This window comes from Leptodactylus fuscus, chromosome 3, assembly GCF_031893055.1.
Source record: "Leptodactylus fuscus isolate aLepFus1 chromosome 3, aLepFus1.hap2, whole genome shotgun sequence".
NCBI classification, from domain to species: Eukaryota; Metazoa; Chordata; class Amphibia; order Anura; family Leptodactylidae; genus Leptodactylus; species Leptodactylus fuscus.
The window spans coordinates 176731759-176748298 of NC_134267.1; the positions used below are offsets into that span (position 1 = coordinate 176731759).

General features: G+C 40.2%; 1 protein-coding gene across 2 annotated transcripts in view; it reads right to left on the reverse strand.

Moving 5' to 3' along the window:
* Positions 1–7729: 7729 nt before the first annotated feature.
* Positions 7730–16540, reverse strand: part of NYAP2 (neuronal tyrosine-phosphorylated phosphoinositide-3-kinase adaptor 2) — a 148010-nt gene continuing 139199 nt past the window's right edge. For both annotated transcript variants that reach the window (XM_075268818.1, XM_075268819.1), the window contains one exon: positions 7730–8201. In XM_075268818.1, the coding sequence (XP_075124919.1) occupies positions 7974–8201 (228 nt within the window). In that variant the 3' untranslated portion in view covers positions 7730–7973. The remainder of the gene's footprint in view (positions 8202–16540) is intronic.

Here is a 16540-nt window from a genome sequence, read left to right on the forward strand (position 1 = left end):
AAAACTATCAACCACGTATCTGAAAAATAAGCATTCCATACCTTGTGCCCTTTCCCTGTATTCTCGTATTAGGTTAGAAATTGGGGTAAATGCCCATTCCTCCATTTATATTACATGTACACTTTACTACAGGAGAATAAATTGGTATAAAACTGGGATACTGCATGCGATTTCCTGTTATAACTATAAAAATCCTTTATTCCGGCACGTGTGCAGATATTTAAGGGGTTAAAAAGTGATTTCTCCTTGTCTATTGGGCCATTGGCTGAACTATTAGAGTTATGTATTACAGATCAGGACTGATCCAATTGTAGTTTAGGGAATTCAAATGGCATCAGTCGATAATACCTATTATATGCAGATGCTATAGCATATAGTATACAGTGTAATATAACATACAGTATAATGTATATCTAGTAAGATTCCCTCCAATTAATTCACCAATGGAGATTGGTGACTTGAAGAAATACAGATGTACAGACAATATAATAAATACAATGACAAGGCTTTAGGCACATTTGCTTTGCCTCGCTGTTTATACTACCACAGTAAATGCTATATTGCAGAAAATAGGATTGCAAATACTTTGTCCCTGCCAATTTGTGTAAAGTCACCGTTTCCAGATGAAGATTTTGGAACACTCCCTAGTAGCAATTCTTAGACTGGATCCACAAGAACATAATACGTCTGTATTTTAATGTCCATGTTATAGCTGTAAGACCCATGCCTGCCATGGCTCCATGATGGGATTTGGGAATGTAGTATGTTATTTTTATTATTTTTCGCAAGACTACAGGAACAGCCAAAGATATCATACAGGATTTGTGTTTATTTTGATGTAATGGGTCAGTTATTTGGCATAAGATCACTAGGAAAGCTGATCAACAACAAAATGCATGTAACAGTCATACATCCCAGCATTTGCATCAAACCAACCTGAAAAGCCCAATTTTATCAAAGATTTTGATAAGCCCTGCCCACTTTATGACCCATTTTTCAGGACAATTACACAAAAAATGGGGCATTTGGGGAGCGTATGAGATTGTTGATGAAGTCATTTAGATGATTTTTCTTAAAGTTTTCTGAAATAGCTATATGTGTATTCTGAATGGATTGTCTAAACCAGAAACGTTAAAAATTGGCTTATTTTGGTGGTTTTTATTCCACAAAAATCCGGCCCAAATGTTCAATGTACCTGTGATCAAGGACTGGGAAAACCTTTGTGAACAATGGAGCTCATGAACTGGTATCTCGTACAATTCAGATAATGTAGTAAACTAGTCAATAGATCAGATTTTGTTTCCAACCTCTACGTGCGTCAGCGGGGTAGGAGCCCTCGGATATGTACAGCACCATGTGTTATCCAGCTGAGCAAATGGAGGCAAGAATTTGCATTATAGAACATCCATTGACAAACCCCTGGCTGAGGAACCTATGCTTTTCACATGCAATGTCTCCCAGAGGAATCTACAGGTTACTGCAAAAAAAATCACAGATATCTTAATGATATGTTTAGCAATATATTATCTATACAATCCTAGACAAATGTGCAATATGTGCACTGTATGAGCATCTAGTATGGTCAAGTCAGCTGATCCAAATATAGAAACATATCTTAGAATTCTTATTATGTTTTAGTTTACATATTTTTATAATCTGACATACAGTATTTATATTTTGGGGGGCGGGATTTTTTGTGAGAATTATTTTTTAAAGTCACATTTGATGGGATCTTGTTACTGTAATTAGTGCAAAATGTATCAAATGTCACATAATAAATTTGTAGCATCTATATGTATAACTCTCATCGGTGTAATAAATCTGGTGTACAGACAGCTAGAATGGCTAACCACGCCCACTTCCCAACAGTTGAGTAAATGGCTAGAAATGCAAGTCCCAAAAATTTGGAACAAATTTGTTCAAAAAGTTGCTAAGGGCTTATTCACACGACCACGAAAAATGCAGATTTAATAAATCAGTCCCAGATTCATTTTATTTTTTTGCTTGGAGCCTTCCTTTAACATAAGGGTTTATTTAGAAGGCCATATATTGTACATAACCCATAATAAGACTGGAACATAGCAGACTATAAGTACAGGAAAGAGAATAAGTGCTAGTAGTTATATATATATAGGTATTTCTCTGGCTGTATGATTCCTGTATATACTATAGTATACAAATCTTACAGGTCTAAGAAACATAAAAATTCCAGACATATGCAGTATAATAAGTGTTTTATAATACTGTAGAAAAAACTCATTTGCTTATATTGCACATTGAAAACATCTTTTAGAGTTGTGGTTAGGACATATGGGCAGAAATTGCTACATGATCCATTTTGTTCCGAAATATTTGTTTGTAGTGAATTTAGCACAGACGTTGGGCTGGGGTCTCAGTAGCTCTGAAATGATCTGCTCCTCCTGTTCTACTTATTTTCACATCAATATGAACAGATCCCAGAAGAGAAGACACAGGAAGACATTCAGGTAAAGTATTGTCCATTTGTGCCTCTGTTGGGTTTCCATTCTTGTTTTTAGCTGTAACCACTGTATAGGCAGAGGCTGCATTTGGACTCAGGCCCTAGCAGCTAAGGTTCAGCCACCATTCTGCCAAATAAGTACCAAGGCCATATGACGTGATAATAAGGGAGTCCAGGAGCTTCAGCTTACCCCTAAGGATGCAATCATCCAAGGGCTGGTGAGTAGGGTTGAGCCGATCTTGAGATTTCAGGATCGATTTTAAAATCCGATTTCCGATCATTTTCCAGCTGAACCCGATCATGAAATTTGCTCAATCGCCAAACGGGATCCGATCTTTCCCGATCCCGATCGCTCAACCCTAGTCTATGCTTTTCTATGGGAAAAGTCACTTTTAAGATTGAGCTGATCTTGAGATTTCAAAATCCAATTTCAGATCATTTTCCAGCCGATCCTGATCATGAAATTTGCTCGATTGCCGATCGGGATCGAACGTTTCTGATCCCGATCGCTCAATCCTACTGGTGAGAGGTGGATCTAACTAAGTTACAGGGGTTGTCCAGGATTAGAAAACCTTGACTGCTCTTTTCCAGAACCAGCGCCACACCTGCACACAGATTGTACCTGGTACTGCAATGCAACATACACTCTATAGATGCACCTGCCACTGTTTTTAAAGGGGTTATCCAGTTTCTAATATTGATGGCCTACCCTTAGAATGGGTTTCCAATATTATATCTGTGAGGTCCAACAGCCAAGCGGATCTGCTGTTTGGGCACATTGCGGCTCCCAGTGATGCTCAATCGGTGTTCTGGTACTATAGTGAAGTATGAAAGTCTATGGGGCAGCACCGCAAATACTCAAATTTGCTGCTGCACTTTGCACAGCCGCTACAGTGTCATCCATATTAAAAACAGGATAAGCACATTAAAGGAAAGCAGTCATGTTTTTCTAATCTCAAATGACCCCCTTTAGGGCTAGTTCACACGTGGGCAAAGGGGAGGTTTTTGACAGCGGAATTCGCTTCAAAAACCTCTCCTTTAACATGGTGGTCTATGTAGACCACTAGCTTTTTTTTTCCTCCTAGCGTTTTCCGCCTGAAGAAGCGACATGACCTTTCTTCAGGCGGAAAACGCCTGAAGAATTGCATAGAAGTGAATGGGAGGCGAAAACCGCGCGGTAAAAAACCGCGCGGTTTTTTGCACACAAAACCGCGCGGTTTTTTGCAAAAAACCGCGCGGTTTTCGCCTGCAGTTTCTATAGCACATATAGGAAAAAAAAACCCTAGCGAAAACCGCTAGCGAAAACCGCGTCAAAAACCTCGTCAAAAACCGCGTGGAATGCAAAAAACAGCGTCAAAAAAACTCCTCGAGGTTTTTTACCTCGCACAAATAAGCTAGGCGGTTTTCACGTGTGAACTGACCCTTAAGTTTCCAGGCTAAAACTGTCCTTATTATGTGAGGGCTCTTACATCTTGGACCTTGGTACTGACTTTGATGCCATGTGTTTTGAGCTTATTTCCAACTTAAGCATTGATTAAATTGGCTGGCTTGGGAATCTTTCCACTACAAGTATTTCAGCCCAAGTTACCACTCATTTCACAGGACATTGAAGAACAGAGAAGGCTGGAAAGGGATTCCTATAGGCGGGTATTTATTCCTTCAGTATCAACAAAGACATTGACCTTGGCATAAAGTTAACAAAGTAACTCTAATATAATCCGAGGAGAAAATAGACACAGACATTCATTTTACTTGGATAAGGTTGTCAGGAATTTGGTATCCCCATAATACCAATATGACTATAGACAATAAAGAACAAAATGTATTAGATGAAATAGCCAAAAACAACCACAACAGCAAAATAAGGTAAATGATAAAAATACAACGTCACAAGGGCGCTGGGTGATCATACTGATCTATAGACAATCTCCTATACAAACATCCTTCAATATTCACTAGTTCATAAAAGATGATCTTATGGATCAGTCAATAAGTTCTACAACATTAGGAATCTTGCAGACAATTGTATCCTCAATGGAGACATTTACATTTTATAGGGTGGCAGTATGTAGGTATAGTGTACAAGTACTGTATCTCTTCCCTTATAGAACATACAATTATTGCTGTGCTAACCCTTGATTTGATAGAATAATTTATCAGGGTATACCTGTCACCTTGAACTTGATGGATTATCTACCGGCACCATGTTATAGAGCAGGAGAAGCTGAGGAGGTTGATATAAATTTTAGGGGAAAGGCTAAGTTTTCATGTACAGTGAGTTTTGGTGCTTCGGAGTCCAGTAGGCGGTCCTACGTAATGACTGACAACATACCTTTTATGATACGTTTATAGAGGAAATGTCCGTCTCTAGTTAGACCCGCCCACTGGACTTCTATGTCCTAAAAGTGCAACGGTTTAGATCAATCATAGACAAGGCATCCAGATTTTTTTCCCTATAAGTCTATATATCAATCTACTCAGAATCTCCTGCTCTATAACAAAGTGCCTGTACTGCCTACAAACTGCTGGCCCTGAATGGGAATTTCCATGCTTTACTTCTAGGGGACAGACATTTGTTGTGGTCATTTGATGGTCACCAGGTACATTAAGTAAGAGGGTAGTTTGGAGGGGTATATGAAAGTCAGCAATCCTTGAATGACCTACAAGCTGGTTAGTTATTTTTCTTACTTATAGCACCACCATATTCCGCAGCGCTTTACAGACATGGAGAATTGGGCGGATGGTTAGTAATATTACGTGCTGCAGGTATGGTAGGGGGGATGTTCTCTTACAAATATCTCTTGGTCACAAGACCAATGATATTGGCACCTTTATAGGTAAAGTGTGATGACTTTTCTACATAGTTGAGTTTCTTTCCAATTTAAAGGTAATGAGGCACACTAGTACTACTAAGCATGAAACATACCATTACATACGATATGGAACTCTACCTCCAAAAAAGTGCCTTCTAGTGACAAAACTTTGCATCCCATATCCATACGCTGTCATTTTTCCATAGCTGACATTGCATTATTAGGTGCATCTCTTACTGTGCAATGCTAAAAATATTCACAGTGAAGGGTCTTCTACTGTAGTGAACCAGATCCAACATGCTTCCAATGTATACTGTATATGTCATAAAGAGCAGGTGGACCTTCACAGCTAGATATCATCTACAAATGCTGTAAATACATTGACTTATTTTATACTGCCCTGAAGTTACTGAATATACTTAATATAGTACAGAGATGCATGTAGATTTCTGAGTATTACAATTACTGTTTGGGGATATACACCTTATAAGATCTTTGACACCTTTGACGCTGTGCTTAGATTAGGTTGGGCTGATATATCTGAGATGGGTCTTCAATGCATAAAAATGTATCAAAATGAAGATCAGTGCACTTTCAGGACATCTTGAGCGCATCTTGACCATGGTCACAACTTGTGATCCTGGTCTTAGACCTTATTTACACATCTGTTTTTCATGGAAGTGTGCTGTCCATGCTCAATACAGATGGCACACATATCCATTAAACTAAATATATTCATTGAAATATCCATTTCTTTCAAGGATCATGTTCTATTTTGTTCCATGATTTAGCAAAAACAAAACAATGGAAGAATATAGAACCATGAAAATCACAAACAGCACATGGGCGCCATCTGTGTACTGTCTGAATTTAGTTTAATGGTTTTTTTATTGCCATAAAAAAAACGGATCAACTACATGCAAAACCCTACAGTGAAACAATAGATCTGTATGCGGTCAGTGTTTCTCAGCACATGTCTGTGTAAAACAGATATGTGAACGAGGAGTCTAAAAAGCTACACGTCAGCAGAGACATAACATGAAGCTGCTGAGCAACAATGCTAAGTCTTTACAGGCCCTATTACTAGATTATATTGTTTATAGTCATGTTCCCCCTAGAGCTCCTGGGCTCGGGTACAACTGCACCATCTACACCCCCTCAAGTTACGTATCTGCATGTTAGAATTAGGGTTGAGCCGATCTTGAGATTTCAGGATCGATTTTAAAATCCCATTTCTGATCATTTTCCAGCCAATCTTGATCCCGATCGTGAAATTTGCTCGATCACCGATTGGGATCCGATCTTTCCCGATCCCGATCGCTCAACTCTAATTGTATATTATATATACAGTGGGTTGAGCCGAACTTGAGATATCAAAATCCGATTTTCGATCATTTTCCAGCCATTCCAGCCATTTTTCACGATCGTGAAATTTGCTCGATCGCCGATCAGGATCTGATCTTTCCCGATCACTCAACCCTAGTTAAAATAGAAATGAGCAGAACCTGCTCTGTACTGACACTGAACCAACAAGGCTGCCAGGAAACAGCTTTAGGCTCTGTTGACATCTGCCTTCAGGTTTTCGTTCAGGGAGTCCGCTTGGGGATCCTCCGAACGGTAATCTATACGCATTAAAAAGCAGTTACCTGGGAAACCCACAGACCCCATAGACTATAATGGGACTATAATTGGTTTCTGCAGGACTTTTTTCTCCGCATGTTTCGCATGGAAACCACATGGACCCCATTATAGTCTAAGAGGTCTGCAGGTTTTCTTAGGTAACTGCTTTTAATGCGTATAGGTGTCCATTCAGAGATGTGAACCGGGCCTTATGTGAGAGGAATACAGTATAACATATGTTGTCATATAGGAAAAGTAACACTTTTGCAAAGTTATTCGACTTTCATGTAGATTATAGTAATATATAAACCATAAAAAGGTGTTCAAAGAACTTACACTTCGATTAAGGTGATGATCCCTATCACAGCGGGGTATAGGGTTAATTTGCGGCTAGTTGCATTGGCCGAGCACATACAAATGACACTAAATAGTCTCTGTTGAAATGGTAAAAAGTTATCACACAGCAGAAAGAAAACAAGAACCAGACTGACAAAAACATAAAATGACACTATATAGGTAGTATGCCCTTTAAGGTAACAATGACCATGGAAATCTAATAAGGGGAAGCTACATATTCCTCAATATTTCAGCCTGTCGTCGTCTCGTCTCTCGTTCTGTAAACAAATAAATAGAATTATAGTAGCTAATATAAACATCTTATCGAAAAGAAATGCATGCCTTAGTAAAAATCCCAAAGCAACAATAAAATATTACATAAAATAGAGAATAAAACCAACAGTACAGTCAGTACGTTACACAAAATATCAAAATTATTTGTAAATTTTAATATTTGTTTTCTAACAATGTATTTGCCTTTTCATCATAAACTGATTCCTTATATACATTAAATATTATTGTATACATCCTTAAAAAAATCTTGATAAATATCTGCGTCGTGAAGTAGGTAGATCAATCTTCTTTGATTTGCAAAAGATGAGCATTGGCATCAAGTGCTGCGATGTCCCCTACACTTGGAATGCAACCGCTCCTCTACGTGTACATTGCTACCTGTGCGATCCAAACCTTACAAGGTGTGACGAAATCTTTAGACTACGCTGGGGTCATATAGCGGTATCCCAGAAGACAGTTTGCTGTTTGGAATAGGGCGGAGGGCTGTACTTCTTTGAGCCGTTGCTCTTCTTCCAGCTGGGTAGGATAGGCATACTTTCTTGCTTACAAAGTCCCTTCTCGCTTTTTTGTCTTGCTTTAATCTCTTTGCACAGAGTACGTTTTTTCTCAATCATTTCCATCATTGTGTGGTCACCATAAAGCCACTGCATAGGTGTCATCTGTCAAACAGAGTCACATGAAATGTTGTTTAATACTCAAACTCTCAAAGCAAGCTAAAGACTGGGACGCTACATATTTTCTCTTTGCTGTAAAGTTAATTTTTTGTTTTTTTAGCAGTGATATACAAGGTTCCCTCTTAGCTTGGTAGCCAGTAAGTGTAGCACTTGGGGTATGACTATACGACCACATCCCCCCCTTTACTCTTCCCGCCATAGTTGTACATGCAGTAACCAGAGATATAGTGTATGCATTATTTAGTACCTCAGCAGGTTACTCACCTCTTCAGTCTCCAGAGTTGTCCTTGCTACCTGACACACAAAACAGTCATAGGCCACATCATTTATCCCTCTGTTCTTTCTCTGCACTATGATAAGTAAAGGGCAGGGGATACAGTAGAATAGATGGGGGCTCTGCTTAAGGGCCAAATATTTGGGTTGAGAGTTCCTTAAGGACGAGCCAGGTCATCTAAGATTCACATTTTTGGAAGTGTTGAATAAAACTGATGTTGCATTGAATATAACCAAAGCCAGATGGGGCGTTCTCTGAAGACTTACACAATATACAGCAGGGAATTTTATGGCTATAGCAATTATTACCGCACTATTAAATGGCCAAATCTGAAAAATTTACTGCTTTAATGTCATCCTGTAGAGGAATGTTTAGGGGTGTATATAGCAATTATTGGGCCCAATAGCAAAACACAGAATTGGGCCCCCTTCCAAACAAAGCAGGGTAAGGGCTCGTTCACATCTGCGCCCCGGGTCTTCGTTATGCAGGTTTCCGTTTCCTGCCTGAAACTGGACAAGTGAGAGAAACCTGCAGGCATTTTTCAAAACCATTCAAATAAATGGGTTTGGAAAGTGTCAGGCCGTGAGCGCCAGTGAGCGTTTTGTGCTCTCCGCGGTGAAACTGTTTTTTTTTTAACCGGACACAAAGTTGGACATGCAAGACTTTGTGTCCGATTTAAAAAAACTGATTTCGCTGTGGAGAGCACAAAATGCTCACCGGCGCTCACGGCAGGACGCGGTCTGCCAGGTTTCTGTCTTCTGCCAACAGAAAACGGAAATCAGATGCTGGTGTGAACCCAGGGTAAAGAAGAACATAGGTGGTAGCATCCAGCCATCTTTTTCGGTGTGGCCTGCTGGGGGAGCAGTTTATCAACCAGGGACAGAAATAGACTTGATAGGCTGGTTAGAAGGGACAGCTTTGTCCAGGGGAGCCCCCTGGACCCAGTACCAGGGACGGATCCAGGGCCAGGCGAGCTGGGCAACTGCGGCTTTCCAGCGGTATATAGATACTGTCTGTGGTTAGCTCCATGCTGGAGAACAACTCCCATCCTATGTATGAGACCTTGACAGCACTGGGCATTACTATCAGTGACCGACTGCTTCACCCCAAGTGTGAGAAGGAGCGCTATCTTAGATCAGGCTGCTTAATCTACATCAGACCAAGCAAAGAGAGAACTAAATGATCCTGAGATTCCTGATATTTTTTCTTTGGCTGCTATGATTCTAGTATTTTTCTCCTATCTGCTATTCTGAGCTTATGTGTCTCCTTTTGTAATATATTACTTGTTATTATCCTGTATCCGTATTATCATGCTGCTGTAACAAACTGAAATTTCCCCATGGTGGGACTATGAAAGGATTATCTTATCTCATGACAGAGTAGGAGGCATAACTGACAGCCTGTATCATAAATCTCAGTAAATAGAACAGGGGGAAAACCTAGAATGTCTGACATCACACATGATGAAAGTTTTGCCAAAGAACCCGTGGCCTTCCTCCTTTCACGGCCCCATAGCAATTGTCTATCCTGCCTTCTTGGTAGGTCCTCTATTAGGTGCACATAAGTTAAAATCAGCAAATGGCAATCGATTATGTGGGTAGCTGTAGTTTTAGTTATTACCACTAGATGGCACTATTGCCTTACTTTAAAAAACAGGGCAGCAAAATGGAGAAATTTTGAACAATTTCAAGATATAAATTTATAAGTAATACTGCATCAAATGGACAGTACACCACTCCTAATAATACTAATAGAATAATCACAGTATGTACTGCAGATGGTTTTATTTCTGAATTTATAATACCCCTATACTAACACAATGTTACATAAAATAGACTGTGAACTCATTTCTTACAGATAATCTGCTCTCATTGATGTTATTAATCTGCAGAACTCACTTTACATTTGAGGCTATTCATTGTTAGTTTTGTACCCAGAAGGAAAAATTGGATCAGTTTCTGACTGGCGTGGGGGACATTTATAATATGCAGTGTCTATGCTCATAAACTGTAGGATGAAGGGGCAGATAGTTAAATATGAATGTATTTGGAGGCAGAGTAAAAGGTTTCATGCAGATCCTGTATATTCCCAGATACTGATAAACTGGGGAAGTCTGTACAGGAGAAAGAAGAGCCAAACATGGGGGAAAAAGTGTAAGGAGGGAAATTAAAGAGCACCTACTACAACCCAAATGGCTTCTAAACTACCCATATGCTGTTGTAGGGCCGATTAGGGACATAGTGAATATATCTTTTTTGTGTCAACGTACAATCTTGTTGCAGAGAAAACCAACTTGTACTGTGCATCCAAGTGAATTGTTTGGTGCACCAGGGGTAGGGCCAGGTCTGTTAGAGCAGCCATTGGTCCCTACTGCAAGTATCCGGGGTCTGCACCTTTACTCTGTTGTCTGGGGGAGGGGGCTTTCCAAACACTAGATTCAAGAACACAAGGGTCCACACTATTGCCAATAAGAAGACTATTGGTGTGAGCTGAGTCTGGTTTCTTTATTAATGCACACGATAGTTCCTGTCAATGGTATTTTACGGAAACGGTGCTGGATGGAGGAATGTAAGTTGATTTTCTCTGCAGCAAGATTACACATGCCTCGAAAAAGTTATGTCTACTGTGTCAGCCCCTATAACAGTATGTAAGTGGTTCAGAAGCCATTTGGGTGGTGATAGATTCTATTTAACCCATAGGAGCACTAACTATTAGCCCATAGCCACAAGGAATTGTACAGAAGGTAAATCTCCCATAATAATTTTACGAGATGACCCATATGTCACTAACTCTCTATAACATTTGCAAACAGGATCTTTATTAACTCACAGTTTGTTGAAGGCTACATTATACTCATTAGAGATGAGTGAACAGCGTTCAATCGAGTACATGTTCGATCGGATATCAGGCTGTTTGAGATTTTCGATTCCATTCGAACACCACCTGGCAAAGTCACAAAAAATTTGATTCCCCTCCCACCTTCCCTGGCGCTTTTTTTGCACCAATAACTGCGCAGGGGAGGTGGGACAGGAACTACGACAACGGAGGCATCGAAAAAAAATCGGAAAAAGTAATTGGCTGGCTGATTCAGGTGACCTCCAATTTATATGAATGGTGGATTTAATATCCGATTCATATGAGACTGTGAACTATGTGACTGTGAGACACGGATACATGTACAGGCAGGGTTACCTAGGGATTACCTTTATTTAGGTGGGAATGTCACTCACCCAGCTCTTTGGGGCGGTATCTGGTCGGGATCCCTGTCAGCTTGCGATATGCGTGAGCTGACTTTCCCCATAGGAATGCATTGAGCATCATTGATTGGCCGAATGCCATACAGAGTACAGCATTCGGACAATCAATGCTGGTTCTGCCGAAGTCTCGTCTGTGAGGAGGCGGAGTCTAAGATCGGTCCAGAATGGAGACTGCTGTGGACCGATCTTAGACCCCGCCCCCTTGGCAGAACCAGCGTTGATTGGCCGAATGCTGTACTCTGTATGGTATTCGGCCAATCAACGCTGGTCAATGCATTCCTATGCCGAGATCTAGCAGTGCTGGCCGTGCACTCAGCTTGGCTACACTGGAGATGCAGCCGAGCTGAGCGCACGGCCAGCACTGCTACACCGAAGATGTGAACCCTGCTGCACACTCAGCTCTGCTGAATCAGAGATGTAGCAGAGCTGAGTGTGCACTGAACCCTGCTGCACACTCAACTCTGCTGAGATGCAGCAGAGCTGAGTGTGCAGCAGGGTTCAGCGCATCTCTGGTGCAGCAGAGTTGAGTGTGCAGCAGGGTTCAGCGCATCTCTGATGCAGCAGAGTTGATTGTGCAGCAGGGTTCAGCCCATCTCTGAGGCAGAAGAGCTGAGTGTGCAGCAGGGTTCAGCGCACACTCAGCTCTGCCACATCTCTTATGCAGCAGAGCTGAGTGTGCAGCAGGGTTCACATCTCCGGTGTAGCAGTACTGGCCGTGCACTCAGCTCGGCTGCATCTCCGGTGTAACCGAGCTGAGCGCACAGCCAGCACTGCTACATTTCAGCATAGGATTGCATTGACCAGCGTTGATTGGCTGAATGCCATACAGAGTACAGCATTTGGCCAATCAATGCTGGTACTGCCGGAGGAGGTGGAGTCTAAGATTGGTCCACAGCAGTCTCCATTCTGGTCCCATCTTAGACTCTGCCTCCTCACAGACGAGCCTCCTGGCAGAACCAGCGTTGATTGGCCGAATGCCGTACTCTGTATGGCATTCGGCCAATCAACGCTGGTCAATGCATTCCTATGGGAAAAAGTCAGCTCCCGCATATCGCAAGCTGACAGGGATCCCGACGTAATACAGTGACTTGGGTTATTTAGATGCCCCTAGACATTCTTCCCCTGCTGTCAATTCCTGGGGTGTCATAGTGGACTTGGTGACTCTCCTGAGTCGAATAGTGGTTTCCCCCTTAACGAGTATTTTTTCCCCATAGACTATAATGGGGTTGGATATTCGATCGAACAGTCGAGTATTGAGCGGCTACTCGAATCGAATTTCGAACTTCGACCATTTCACTGTTCGCTCATCTCTAATACTTATCTGAAAAATATACGCGTCGCCTGTGCCCGTAAAAACTCTATTAAACATGAGTATATTTGGAGGTGAGATTAATACATTAGACTGTACACAAGCCATACAATATCTGATATTTTAAGGGAGGAAAAGGTTACTTTAAAGGCTATGAATATGTTAGAGCTAGCATCCTTACATGACAGCAGGGCTATGCTTGGTTATCCAGGTGTAACACTATATGCTATTGGCTTCCTTCTTCTCTCTACATTATCACAGACACTACATATATCAATATATGAGCACTAGCTCTCATTCATAGGTGGATTCTGTAGTGAATTATATTATAGGAAAAATAAAAAGCCTTTCGTTTTCTTAAAAATGCATCAAAACCATATGTGAGTGCTACCTTGGATGAAGGATTTCTCCAATAGCATTAAGATGAATTTATCATTGACTTCACAAATAATGGAGTAGAGAGCAATCACCTGTCTAGCTATAGCGAGGCCTACTACTACCGAAACATGTGGGCATACCTTAAATAACATTCATTTCTAAACATACATAAAATTTGTGATATTCCTTATAAAGTGATTTGTCTGGTGAAACAATTGTGCAGGTTCCTGGTCGTGCACCCTTTCACTGCTGGTCCCTTTTAGGCATTGTTTCCCATATTTGGTTTTCTTACACCTGTTTCCCTCAAAATAACATTGTAATAAAATGTAATTCTCGCTGTTAATGTGAATATTCTGAGGCCTTCATTGCTTACAAACCAAGTGATCTTTATGCATTGTCTTGCTAGAGACATAGAGATGACCATGAAACAAAGACAGACGTAATGAATTTATAATATAAGCCTGTGGGTCGCAGGCAGAAGGCTTTCATGTAGTACAGTATGTGTCTATAAAGCAATGAGATTCTCTACCTTTGGATCTGTGTGTTTGAGTCAATATCTCAACACACTAGTAAAGCAACAAAAAAATCTCCAATTCATTTGACATCTACTGGGTCGCTACATAGACACGTATGGGATGTAGTTTTGTGATAGAATCTTGCTAAATCATTCTTCTGAAAAGCTGGTCATTAGGTGTCATGTCCAGTCAAACGTATAGGTAAAGATAGATTTATCTGTATGTCCAGTGAGCTGTGTACTCTATGGCACTATGACATGGCATTGGTATACTTGTGATTCTGTGTAGTCGTTCTCTCATTGTGTAATATCTACACAAAAGAAATCTATTCCTATTTTATTCCCTTTATTTTTAAGACAATATCCAATGGGACAGCTGCTGAACTAATCTTCTATAGACCGACATGTATTGAAATATCAGTAATGTACAGTGCTTGTTTGCCATAAATATGATATTGGTGATAATATATATATATATATATATATATATATATATATATATATATATATATATATATAAACAGACTGAACCAGACACATCATCCCTTCTGTCCTATACATACAAGTGTTGTTGAGGTTCTGGCTAGAAACTACTGTACTTATCAGTGTCATTAGATCACTGACAGCCGAATGGCAGAGGATAATGGGAGCTGCAGTTTAGGAGCGTCTCCATTGTGGATGTATCTTGTAATGGCCATTGAAGGTAAATTGAGCAGAAAGAAACGGCTTCTTTCCATTTTACTTGACACAAGTTCTTTTTACTCCAAGTTGAACCAGTTATCTGCTGCCATGAAGCATCAGACTACATTGTGATTGTACTTTGTGGACTCTAATAACTACTTAGCTTCGTCTTTGAACATTATTTTAGTTACATAATAATATAAAATACATACAAATGTCATAGACATGTCACTTCATTTATTATGCTGATCATGGAGGTATTGCATCCACTATAGTCCATTCACCTCATACAACTATGACCAAATCTCCCAGTATTCTCTGCATTGGTGCAGGATGTTATATCAATTTTAAGTAAATGCTCTTAGGCTTTTTTGGAGGCTGATTTTAAGGCGGTTTCTGTGGCAAAATCAGCACCAAAAACTCTGTGTGCACTGCTCCTTAAAGAGGACCTTTCACCACTTCCACCACCTCTTTGTATCGTGTAATAGGTGCTGCCCCACTGATTCCGGTGCTGTTGGAATTCTTTCTTTAGCCCTGAAGCTGCTGAGCAATCATTTCTGTGAGTTTCAGCACAATTATGTTGTTTACTGTCATGTGGGCGGTCCTAGGCTAGTACAGGGACTGCCCACCTAAAAGCAACGGCAATTATTGCTCTGGAATGGTAGGGGCTAAGGAAAAAATGCAACGGCGACAGAATCAGTACAGCAATGACTATTGAAGGATGATGCAAAGAGTTAAAGTTGGTAGAGATGGTGAAAGGGCCTCTTTGATAAAACAGCAGATCCATTTATGAGTATATTACTATGATGATATCCATTGTGATTTTGTTGTTATTGGACTTATATACTATATACAGTTCCAAGTCACAGAAATTTGTACACAAATATAATCACATTATAGGATCCTGTATAAAGACAAGGATTCTGTTTTTGATAAATTGTGTGTAATACAAATATTGTACGGAGATAATGTAAGGAGATATTGTACGGAAATATTGTAAGGAGATATTGTATGGAGATATTGTACGGAGATATTGTACGGAGATATATTACGGAGATATATTATGGAGATATTGTATGGAGATATTGTACGGAGATATTGTACGGAGATATTGTACGGAGATATATTACGGAGATATTGTACAGACATATTGTACGGACATTGTACGGAGATATTGTAAGGAGATATTGTATAGAGATATTGTACAGAGATATCGTACGGAGATATTGTACAGAGATATTGTACAGACATATTGTATGGAGATATTGTACGGAGATATTGTACTGAGATAATAGCCCTAACCCTGCCCATAAGATCTTCAGCCAGTAGCGGTATAAGGGGTGTGATTGTAGTTTCCTATAATCATCATAGACCTAGCTTTCACAATACAACCTTTATGGAAATGGGAATGCAGGATGTATTGTCTGTAACCAAACAATGGATATAATTTAGAAAGGAATAGACATGACAGGACTAGACTTTTGGATTTTGGGTTACATATACCCCAAGAATTACTTATGCAATAAGACTTGCATACAGTTATGACAATTGCATTAGCATATGGGACACTGGAACGTGCCGGACAGATGTATCTAAACCATATAGACAGTGAAAGACAAAACAACAGATCTGATGAGAGCATTTTACCAGCTACTAACTTTTATGGTTAGTTTGGTAAAGTAACACAATAGTGACACACAGAATCATGCATTGGAAAGAACAAGATATCGGCACAACACAAGTGTGATAAAGTCTTTTGATGCAGCTTTTATTTATCTTTTCAAGATAATATAGATATGGCTTTTCATGCACAAACACTTACATGTTATTCTTACGGTTTTGGCAATAGAATGGGCTCAGTATAGCCCCCAATCTGCCAGGGAGACCTGCAATTTCAGATGATTTACAGAG